Source organism: Danio rerio, chromosome 6 (genome assembly GCF_049306965.1).
Source record: "Danio rerio strain Tuebingen ecotype United States chromosome 6, GRCz12tu, whole genome shotgun sequence".
NCBI classification, from domain to species: Eukaryota; Metazoa; Chordata; class Actinopteri; order Cypriniformes; family Danionidae; genus Danio; species Danio rerio.
Genome location: NC_133181.1, coordinates 27,003,078 through 27,015,706, shown reverse-complemented (window position 1 = coordinate 27,015,706; position 12,629 = coordinate 27,003,078). Strand labels below are relative to the sequence as shown.

At 35.5% G+C, this 12,629-nt stretch overlaps 1 protein-coding gene across 2 annotated transcripts in view; it reads right to left on the bottom strand.

Annotated features, from left to right (window-relative positions):
- tgfbr3 (transforming growth factor, beta receptor III) overlaps nt 1–12,629 on the bottom strand; it is a 206,811-nt gene that overhangs the window by 54,184 nt on the left and 139,998 nt on the right. For both annotated transcript variants that reach the window (NM_001311172.2, XM_073952454.1), the window contains exon 5: nt 7,417–7,600. In NM_001311172.2, the coding sequence (NP_001298101.2) occupies nt 7,417–7,600 (184 nt within the window). The remainder of the gene's footprint in view (nt 1–7,416; nt 7,601–12,629) is intronic.

Sequence of the window (12,629 nt, the reverse complement as noted above, 5' to 3'; positions counted from 1 at the left end):
ACAGTTAAAGCCAGAATTATTAGCCCCCTTTTATTTATTAGTTTATTTAATTTATTTCCCAAATTATGTTTAACCGAGCAAGGAAATTGTCACAGTAGGGCTGATAATGGTTTTTCTTCTGGAGAAAGTCTTATTAGTTTTATTTTGGCTAGAATAAAAGCAGTTTTTAATAAAAAAATAAAAAACATTTAGATGTCAAAATTATTAGCCCCTTAAAGCTATATATTTATTCAATAGTCTACAGAACAAACCATCATTTTACAATAACTTGCCTAGTTACCCTAACCTGCCTGGTTAACCTAATTAACTTAGTTAAGCCTTTAAATGTCACTTTAAGCAGTATAGAAGTGTCTTGAAAACTATCTAGTAAAATATTACTTAGAGTCATAATGGCAAACATAAATCACTTATTAAATATCAGTTATTAAGACTATTATGTTTAGAAATGTGTTGAAAAAATCTTCTCTCTGTTAAACATAAAATGGGGAAAAAATAAACATGGAGGCTAATAAATCAGAGGGCTAATAATTCGGACTTCAACAGTATGTTTCTTGTTAAAGAGAAAGTTGAACTACTCTCTGAAAAGGAAGAAAAAAAAAAACTATCCCAGTTTTCTTTGTTCCTTCACAAAGAGATGGTGGATGTTCTCTTTGCCCCAGAGAAACAGAAGACAGATGCTTCCTTATTTGGCCATTGCACTTTTGGACAAAGTGCAAGGGTGATGAGTGTGAAGTCATCATGAAAGGCTGGCATCTCTTACTCTCAGCTCTTCCTGGCTCAATGAGGTGCAGGGGGAAAGAGGATTGCCTGTTCTCAAACAGTTTGGATACATGTCTGCACTCATGTCGGTCTACAAAGGCCTGAGATGGAGAAAGAAGGCCAGAACTCTCTTGTAGAGGTAAACACTGCCTTTTGGGTCGCTGCCAAATCACAAACTCAAACGACACTGGGACAAATGTTTCACAGGGTTGACCGAAACATATGAGGTGTACAATTCTGGATAAACACATTTAATTTAGCTGTTTGTTTGTTTGTTTGTTTGTTTGTTTGTTTGCTTGCTTGCTTGCTTGCTTGCTTGCTTGCTTGTTTGTTTGTTTGTTTGTTTGTTTGTTTGTTTGTTTGTTTGAAATATAGGTCTCAATTTACCATGATTCTAATTTACTAGATATATTTACTGCTTAGAAAGATTATTTTTGGTAATACTATAGGGACCAATTCTCACTGTTAACTAGTTCCCTAACCTCCCTATTATGATGATATTGGCTGTTTATAAACCATTTTGAGGGATGTAAACAAAAGAAATGGTCCCAACATATTTCCTGTTTAACATTTTTTTATTTCTATAGCTTCCGAGAATCCAAAAAGAGCCACATATTGATAAATAATGTTATGATAGCTGTTTTGATTAAATGCCTCATGCTACAGTTATGATATAGTTTGATAACAAGCAGAAAATGTTCATGGGCTAATAACATTACCACATTGAAATGGTTTACACAATACCTAAATATAACTATACGCTTAATAATTAATAACAAGCAACCAAATAGTTTATTAAGCCCAAAGTCATAGTTTGTTAATAGCGAAAATTGTAACCTAAAAAAAAAAAAAAAATGTGTGACCTTAATTTTTATTGGTTGCTTGGCTCTTTTTTTGTTAACTTTTGTTAATTAAGTCTATAAATTATCATCTTAGTACTTCAACAATTTGATTGTTTGTAACAGAAATAATAGTACAGGTTTGGAAAGAATGAAGACTAAGGCTGTTTCATAACACATGAGAACTGCTCTCTCTGGGTCGAACATATATTTGAATGTAACACTTTGGCAAAATGTATAGAAAATGGGGAATGTATGTCATAGCGAGTTGAATAATGCAATGGACGCTGGACAATGGAGTACAGGATCCACGTGCAGTTTATTACAAGAATGGTCAAGGAAGGCAGCGGTCAACAGGGTCAAACAGGTAAATGCAAAGCAATCCAAAGTTGTGGTCAAAGAACAGATGAGTGGTCAACACAGGCAGCAAAGTATCAATAACCGGAAGATAAGGTGAGGATCAACACACAGGATAGACTAGAAAAAGAACGCTTAGAAATGTAACACTAACAGATAAACAAGACTCAGCAAAGATGTGCATGTGTGTGTGTGTGCTGTTTATATATGAGTCCTTGAATCAGTCCATGAATAGTTTTAGCTGTGTGTTTGCAATCAGTGGGAAACCAGAACAGGTGTGAGTGTGTGGTGCATGACAGGATTTGTGGTTCCATATCAAGTAGATGACAGGTGATTGTGACATATACTTTATTGCACATGATCACCTCACAGCAAGAAGGTTGCTGGTTTGAGCCCCGGCTGGGTCAGTTGGCATTTCTGTGTGAAGTTTGCATGTGTGTTTGTGTGGGTTTCCTCCGGGTGCTCTGGTTTCACCCACAAGTCCAAAGACATGCACTATAGGTAAATTGAATAAGCTTAATTGGCCATAGTGTTTGTGTGTGAATGAGTGTGTATTGATGTTTTCCAGTGTTAAGTTGCAGCTGGAAGGGCATTCGCTGTGTATCGCATTGCACTATGATAACACATTCCCATTCGTTAATATAAACATTCGCAAATCACAATTAACTATTTATAATTGAGATTAGGTGTGTGCTTGGATCAAGATCACATAAGGTTTAATCCTGCAGCTCTACCAAAACAATCTCAAGAGACTGGAAAGTGTACTTGGAGTGATACAGTCATTTCTTTCTTCTAGTATCGGAATCTCATGTTTTTTTGTTTTTTTTACGGACTGAAAAATGAGCACCAGCAGTGTGACTGGGCAAGCTGACAGCTGATGGATGCTGAAGTCAGACGTGTTGCTGGTTTGGCCTTGAACTCAGCGGGGGAAACACGATGGAAGAAACACACAGCCAGATCTGTCCTTTCTTCAAACAATTCTTTCAGCCTGCTCCGCTAATGGCGCATATTTGCAAGTGTCTGCCTCTGCTTTCTTTCTTTCATGCCCTCAACTAGTAAACAACAAACTCTATTTAAATGTGGCAGCGTTGTCTGACTGATACATCATATCAAAGTCCAACAGTTGGTTTTAAGGCTGATCCCCTTGCACCATGTCTTTTTGAGAATAAACAATTTTGATTACTTTATTGCATTATAATTTTCCAATTTTTACTGTTGATCAATAATTGGCGATCAACATTTGGTATAGTGACTTTTGGGGATCTCGGGCAGACTCAGGTAGCACACTTGTTTTTTCACATGGTATTCGATCTCGCTTCTTTGGTCAAGTTGGTTTTGATTTTGGTTCGGCGCTGGGATTTGAACATCAATGCCACATATGTCAGTGCACGTGTTTTTTTTTTTTTTTTTTCACTTATTGTTCACTTAATAGCCCCTTTCACACAGTGATACCGGTAAATATCTGGAAAATTTCCGGAACGGCTTAAACGGTATATTCAAAAAAAGCGTTGTTCACACATTCATTCCAAAATACCGGTAAATTCTGACATCATTCACAAATGAGCTTAAAACGGCTGCGCTTGTATTTGTAAACATTTGACTACATTACAAACTCTGTGGATGATCAGTATTGTGAACAACTTCGATGAAAATATATGGAGGATCACTTTCGCATGTCGAGATGTTCATAATATGTGTGTGTGCGGGCGCTCACAGGCTGTTTCACAGGCACACGCAAAGCTTGAAGGTAAACAAACAGCGGATTATCATAAGCATCTTATCGATGATGATTTACACAGTTGGCATTAAGAAGAACATATAAACGTTATCTGACTAACTTCTAGCAGCTAAATGCGTCTGGGAAAATATTCAAAGGCTTTTATTCTCATAAACCGCACGGACTTAAATGCGTCTGACTGTTCTGATTGGCTAAAGCAGACGTCTCAGGTCAGCACGTTCTAGATGTGCAGGCGTTCTTTCTGGCAATCTTCCTTCTGCATTCATACAGCGCAGCATTCCGGCAAATAACCGGTAATGTTACAACTTCTCTTTCTGGAAAATAGCCAGAACTAATTTACCGGTATTTTCAAAAAGGGCCTGTTCACGCATGCACCCTTTCCGGAAAATTTCCGGTAATTTTCCGGAAAGGTCTGTATGTGTGAAAGGGGCTATTGTCTTGCATTCAGCCTATAGTCTTGTGTTAGAGTTGTGTGAAGCATTTGACTCAGGTTTAAATGTAGCTGGTGGCATTTGTATTTTGCTTCAAGGGGCTTTTGGTTTTGTATCTTTGTGCCATGTGCTTTGCTATCTATTGTCTAGACCCACTCAGCTTGTTATCCCAATTTGTGTTTGTCAATTTCACCTGTTTATGCTTCACCATCATATGCTCCTATTTATTCTCCCAGTGCTCTCTGTCTTAGACTGATCTGTCATCTTTCATCCCTCATGTGTATGCCTTGTCCAGTCTTATCTAGCCAGCCTGTCTAGTCAAGTTTTATTATCTGTTTACCTGCAATTTCTTCACAGGGTAGTTTGTTGTTGTTGTTTTTTTTGTTTTGTTTTTTTTGAGTCTTTACTTAATCTCCTTTCCATACACCTAACAGTTTCGCTAGTGCTTATGTGTATTTAGTTGTCTAAAATAATCTAAAATAAATGTTATTTTGTTTAAAAACACTGATAAATAGTGATTTATGACAAGCACATTGTGTGAATTTCTTGATTTCCAAATGCAGATTTGAATTAAGCACTTGTTCACGGGATGCACTGTATGTTCTAATCACACTGGTGTGATCAAAGGACCAGACAAGACTGATCACACCAGTTTAAATGTATAAAAAATTTAATAGAAGCTAATGTGCAATAAATCACCAGCAGTTACAAAAGTAATGACCAGGATAATGAAAGGTGTCCCTGCACACATGTTTTTAAAGACTTCTGTGTAAAAGTGTGTGATGCGACCTTTGTTGATTGAAAGAAAGTAGACCTGGTCTGAAAAATCAACGAGCTTTTGCATCTTCTTGTCAGTGGTTGAGTGTGGATATAATGATTACCAACAGAGGCTGTCACACATGGATATACTGTTGGGTAATACAGACCTGCAGCAGTGGTTTTATGCTGTTGGCAATGTTTTCTTGAGGCACATTATCCCAACAGCACAATGTGTTCTTTCTTCAAGCTATTTTTTGCAGATTGCTCTGCTAATAGTGCATATTTCAAACCCTCGGTCAACAAACTCTAATTAAATATGGCAGCCCTGTCATACTAAAACATCAAATCACATTGTAACAGTTGGTTTCAAATCAGATCCCTTTGAGAATAAGCCAATTGTCTTCCATGTGGGCAGATGGCTAGGATACTTTCTTTAGCAAAATCTCACAGGGTTTCCTGGTAATGCTTTATATTTGCACTTTCTGTTTTTAGCTTTATTTTTTGTGCTGTTTTCTATATTCCCTTTTAGCCAAACCATCTCTACTTCTTTTTGGTGTGCTATTCTCTCCCTTTCTACTGTTTTTAAAAGGACTGTTGAGAAAGGCTTCAGGTTTGGCCAAAGGCCCGTACGCACAAGCTGGCAGTCAGAGCATCCGTCTGAAACTCTTCCCGTATGTTTACTCTGCCTTTCCATCAATTCTCCAACTCTCTGCTGTTCAGGAGACTGACACATAGTGTAAGCAAATCAACTGATTACAAATGAAAGACAGGAAGAAAATCTGCCATTTAACGAGTCCGCAGATTTTGGCAGGTTGTTTTTAAATGAAAGTGAATGTTGCCCTGTGGAAATCAGAATGATGTTGAGGTGGCTTTGCTTTATTACCCATGGGTCCAGTTACTACACACAGTCAATAGGCTTCTTTGAGAGTGAATTGGCATGGTTGTGATTGAAGTTCAGAGGGAGCTGAAAATGTGGCTTGGCAACAAAAATAACATTTATAAACATTTTCAAACATTACCCTTAAAACAATTTAACTTTACTTAAAGGGGTGATCCACAGTGTATTTTTAAGGTTTTTTTGTGTTTATAAGATGCAAAGCCATGTGTGCTCATGCTTCATTTGTAGAAAATCACATTATTTTTTCATATATCTTACTTTGATTATATACAGCTACTCAGCTAACATGTAAACGACTGTCATATTTCCAAGTTCTTTCGAAAGGGCCGCCCTAAAGAGGCTCTGATTGGTCAGCTAACATAACATGGTGTGATTCGTGGATCGGCTCCGCGTCACCACGTCACATCATTCCCCTATAAGCATACGCATAAGCGATGTGTAAACAGTCAGTCAGAGCAGATGCTAGCAGCATTAGCTGCCTTAATCAGACAAAAATTATGAGCACATGCCTGAGCACACCTCACACTCACCTCATGCTTTCTAAAATAAGCTTGTGTAAGTATGTTCTCATATCTTTTGTGAGTTTGTTATTTGAGATGCATGGAAAATGTTATGCTTCAAATTCTGCTTGTCGGTTGGAGGAATTTTTTAACCGAATCCAGCACTGAAGTGGGAGAGATTTTGGAAGCATTTCTTTGTCCAATTCTTTGCGATCTCACTAGCCATAAGTATTTTTTGTAGTCCCCAAATTAATTCGCTGTAGGTTTTGCTAAGCTAACTCTGTAAAATCCATGTCTCCCTTTCCATTAAACTTACATTCAGAGATGTTGATTATGTTCACACAGCTACATTACACATTAACTGAAGTTTAAAACATGATATCGTAGTGGACCACCCCTTTAAAAAGTCTCAATGCAAAATATTTGTGTTTAGCAAATCTATAACTCAACAAATACGTATTATTCATTAAATCAATTACTGTAATATATTTAAAAGTTTATACTATATTTTTTATTATTTAGAACAAATATATACTACACGATTATACTAAAATATTTTATGCATTTAGGGTTTTGAATAAAGTGATACTAAAATTTATTTTTCATGTTGGATTGGAATATTGAAGAAAAACTAAATTTGGTGATATTTTATTTATTTTAAAATTATTATGAAATTGTCAAATTAAACTAGATTATGTTTTCATTCAAATGAACTTTTGTGAATCTGTTATTATATCAGAAATTTTTCTTCACACCTTGAACAAAGCTGTTTTCATAATGTTTTCATTTCTGTAGCAAAAATAAAATAATTGTGAAATTTAATGATGGGATAACATAAAAAGGTTAAGAATACTTAAAGAAATCTGTATATAAATAAAACTATTTAGTATTTTGAATACATTTAAATTGAATGATTAAATGATTAAATTAAAATCATTTGTGTAGTATAAATACAAAAGAGAATAAAATTGTGGAGACAATAATTAAATAAATACATTAATTAAACAAAAAAAACAAACAAACAACCAACAAATAAATAAATAAATAAATAAATAAATAAATAGATACCAATTGTTTTGAGGAACACAAACATTTTGTACAAAAAAGCAAATAAAAATAAATTGCGCTTACATACCTTCTCCAACCTTGATGTAGATGTCATGGGCCATCCTGAGCTCACTGAAAGATGTAACTGCAGTGTAGCGGTGATGAGCCCAATTAAGCAGATGCTCATTGCCATGAGGAAGAGTTTCCACCTTCACTTCACACGACTTTGAGAAATTCCCAACCTCAAAGTGCACTTCAGATCCCTCTGCAACCTAAGAAAACAACAAAATAAAACTGTTAGCGTCTGTTAGTTTCTTCTTCTTCTTTTTTTACAGTGCCACGTTGTGTCAAATGAATGATTTCAGTTTTCAATAACTAAACATCTATATAATCGTTTCCAAATTTGATGAAGTATCCTCAATTGAAATAAACTTGATTTTTTTTTCTTTTTGAAGTCAGAGCCACCAAGATGTACAATACAAACCTTTAATGTGAACTTGTGTTTTTCCCCCTTAACAGTTCAATAGACAAAGATCCCTCTGTTGATGAAGACGGGCCAATAAAACTCAAAGCACTGATATGCACATCCCGTTTTACAGGCAGAAAGTCTGAGGTAATAAAATTTAAGGGCAAAACTACAGATTTCGAGAGGAAAGGAAAAAGCAGATCACAACATGCCTTTCCAAAATGAAACCTTCCACGCGATCTCTGCCAAAACACATCTTTAACACTCTATCCTGATGGTTTTCTGAAAGCCTCTTCGAATGTGTGCTCCATATTTTCACACATGGTCTTCTTACAAAATAAGGTGTCTGCTTCCCTCTGTTTATATAACACACTGCTGTGCATCAGAGGATAGGGCAGGAGCTTTCTGGAATGGACGGCACACGGCTGAGATTATCCTTATAGACAACATATGTACACACTTTCACACGTGTAGAAGCAATGCAGACCATCAAAGTCAGGATTTAAGGGGTTCAAATACTTTATGTCAAGCAGTATGCAGTGTTTCCACTCTGTGCACTAAATGCAGCATTTGCCATATATGCTGTATTGTATAGCGTGCTACACTTAAATGTATCTTTTACTGAGTTTTATTTACAGTTTTTTTTTATTAATTGTTTTATTGCATTATTATTATTTTCACTTTTTAATGGTCAACATACATTTAAAGATGGAGCCTCAACACAAAAAAATATGTGTTCTTTTACTTTTGTAACCCTTATAATGTATTACAGTACATGTACATAGTTTGCAGTTCTGATTGTTGTAAAGACAACAATCTGATTGTTGTAAAGACATTCTTCATATATTTTTTATATTGTGTTCAACATAAAAAATAAACTTAAACCAGCTTGTGAAGGGTGAGTAAATGATGGCAGAATGTTCAGTTTGGGGTGAACTATCCCTTTAACAGCTACTTTACAGTAAATTATACAAAATGTCCTATTTAATCTTTTACAGCATTTTCAAGAGTGCACACTTTTCGAGAACGCACTGCTGTAGTAGCTAATGAACATGTCTATGGTGGCGATTTGGATTAGTCCATTAACTTAAGTTGCATGTTTTTGCAGGGTAAGAGGAAACCGGGGAACCCAGGAGAAACTCACATAAGCACGGGGAGAACGTGTAAATTCTGCAAAGTGTGAGGCAACAGTCCTAATCACTGGGCCACCGTGCAACACATCTAGGAAAAGAGGAGGAGTAGGGGTGGAAGGGGGGATTCTTCAAAACTAAGATGGCTGTTATAAACTTAGGGTATTTATAATGGCTTAGGAATCGTCTGACTGGTGAATCATAAATTGGATAAACCGGGGCTGGCTGCACGCAATCATAAGCAATTGAACCTCTCAATATTAGTTTATAAATAAACTTTACTTACTGTATAAAGTATATAGTAAATTACTATTACTCAAACAACACGTTTATTGCAGCATTTTACTTTAAATCTTTATTTTATTGAGAAAATACACTACCTAGAGTTGAAGTTTAAAGATTAAAACACGTTTTTTGTGGTTAAATGATTTAATTTTTTTTTTTAAATGATCCTTCAGACACTGAATCTTTCCCATATTTTTATGTGACCACTTTTCATAGTGACTGACCTATCATTCTGATTGTAAACAGATCCTTATTCAACATGTAAACACAGTTAAAGTGAGTGAAAGTGAGAGTAGTGTTAGTGTAGTAGCGGACAGGAAGAATAACACAGTTTGTACAGTACAACTTCACAGCTGTCAAAGCAACTCTTATGAGCATTGTCAGCATTTTCTGCAAGCTAACCCTTTCATCAAGGACACTCTAAATATGTGTTATATGTGCTTGATTCCTTCAAATGCTATGTTTACAGAATGAGTTGAAAATTATAGCAATTACAGAGGGTTAAGCGAGCTTTAATGTGACTATAAAGATCAAAGTAACATGATATAGAGGTTGAGAAAGAGAAAATACCAAAGATAAGAAAATGTGTTTAAGTTCAGTTTGATTGTTGGCAAATGAGTGTACGCTCTTGCAAACGTATAAAGCATTGAATTGTGAGTTTCTCTGCATGTTGTCTTGCTTGACTGGGGTGGGTTTTGCTCCAAAAGTCCTCCCTTTTGGCACCAAGTGGACCTCGGGCCCACATGCTCCATTTCAGAGAGATAAACATTCACATATGTTGAAAAACCAGCCGTACAGCTCCACACAGCCAAGCACACGGTCTAGACAGCCCAGACTCATTTCATTTCCATGCTTGTGAGGTTTTTTTTTTCCATTCACCTCTCTCTCTATCTCATTCTCCCAAAGGTGTTCTTTCTGAGCTCAGCCAGCTCCATGCTGGCAAGCCCAATTAAACCATTATATCACACCACAGCATTGACGGACCCCATGCACACAGTACGAGCTTTGCAGAACGCCAGACAGTCTGAACAATAGTCAGAGTTCTGTGGCTATTGTGCAGCGACAGACAGAAGAGGTGAAGTAGGAGAGATAAAGAGAGAGGTGTATGACGTGCTGAAGGACCAGAGACGCATGAGCCAGTACCATGAGGAACATCTGCTCGACCTTTGGACGTCTCCACAGGCAAACGCCCCATCCTTGCCAGGAGTGATAAATTTCAAAATGAGAAAGGAAAAGCATGAGAAAGGCATGGAGGACGTCGAAGAATTTAGGTCTGGGTTAAAGGTTATTTTTAGGGTTCTGTACTAAAGGCCGTTTTCCTTTTAAAGGAATATTTGGGGTTCATTGCAAGTTGAGTTGAAGACAAGGCATTTGTGGTGTAATGTTTACTACATTGCAAGTTTTGAAAATAGATATTGAAATATTTTAAGATTTCTTTTATATTCGTAAATATGTTTAATTGCTCACTTTTGGATAAAAAACTGATAAAACGACAACAAGAGATTTAATATCATTTCATAATAATTATAATAATATACAAAAACAATACACACAAAATTAAATGTCATCCATTTAACAATAACAAAAGCCTTGCATTATCTTACACCATTTCTGCCCATATTTTTTTTTAATGGTTTTATGCATAAATACTTGTTAATAGTGTCCTATGAACAAGTTTTATTTTTTTCAAGAAAATCACATTTGAATATGCAGCAACTATAGTTGCCGGTTGGTAAATAGGTTGTAATCACCGTTCAATGTAAAAATTGTATAGGAGGAGAACATTTGGCATCTTAACTTAAAACAACTGCTTTCAACAGATCAATTCATATTCATAAACACATTTATTATGATTAAAATGAGAAAACCATTTGATATGAACCCCCAGAAATGATTTATCAAATAGTTTTATGAATATGAAAACACAAAAAACTAATCCATTTGTCTTACAGTGATGAAACACACACTAGTTTCCCCAACAGACAATTGTGTGTCAAAAAGAAAGAAAAAGAAAAAAGTTAATAATTATAATTATTTCAATATTTTGGGTTTAAATGAACTGATAATTTGTTGATACCATCTAGAAAATGCAGTGATTTAGGCAATACCCATGTCTGTGTGGACAGCAGGGCCTTAGTTTAGAACTAAATATGATTGTAGTTTTGTGTTTTTCTTCTTTGATTCTGCTTTTTTAAAAGCAGGAGTTCATTATTTTCTGTGTTACTTTATATCTTTGTGGGAGAGGGACCAGGAGAAGTAAATTTTTCTATGAAATTATGTATAATAAAAGTACTTTAAAGTAAAGACATTAGTTAAAGGGTTATTTTTAAATTGATTATTATGAAAGCAAAAAAAAAAAAAAAACATTAAACAAGACCAATAACCTTGATTTATTAACTTATTAACACATTATTCCCTAATTTGCCATTTTTTATGTACTTACAACGTATTTGCCCACCGGCAACTATAGTTGCCGCCTAAAAATTTGACAAACTATATACAAAAATATAGATATCTTAAAATATTTGTTTTGTTTGGATGAATTTAAAAACCTTCATGATTATGTTGATATATATTTGTTAACAAAAAAAATATTTTTATTAACATGAAAATTGCCTTTAATTAGGAGGGATTGCCTCCATTTTGCATCCTGGAATTTGAGGTGCCTCATGTGGCAGGAAGAAAATAAAAAAGTTATTTTTTTTCTTTCTTGAAATCTTTTATTTGATTGTTTGTTTGCATGTCATTAAGGAATTAAACATAGATAGCATGTAGAAAATTACTTATGAAAGGAAAATGGCAGCTGTGAACTTTGGTTTATGGGCTTAAATGGGTTAACAAGAAAAAAATGCAGCTTTTCTTCTACAACACAAAGGATCCCATTTTAAATGTCAAATTGTTTCAAGCAATAACATATGATCAACATAATTTTAAAACCTCCATTTTTAAGTTTAAAGAAAGCTCTGAGTGAATTTCGGCTAATATACTCGTCAATTTTCTCCTACAAATCACATGCATTGACATATTTGATTAGCCCAATCAGAAAGCCACAGATAAACATTTCCAAAGAAAACATGACATTAAAACAATTGAGAAGAGAAGAGAAGAGAAGAGAAGAGAAGAGAAGAGAAGAGAAGAGAAGAGAAGAGAAGAGAAGCTTGTTCAGTTGGCAGGCCTAGCAGAGCACAGAGGAGTTTATCGATTTAATTGCGGGAATTGGGCTGTAATTAGTCTCAAGGAATTAGAAGGAAAAGCTTACAACTAAATTAGCTCCAGGCTTTGGGAAGAGTTTCAAACCTCAAGAATTCCAAAAGGGAATATGAAAGCAGTAAACCCACTCTGGAGTTCAGCCAGACCCCCAACCCCCCCAACCCCAAACCCTCTTCATCCCTTCCAAACCCATCAAACTCAATGCCAGCA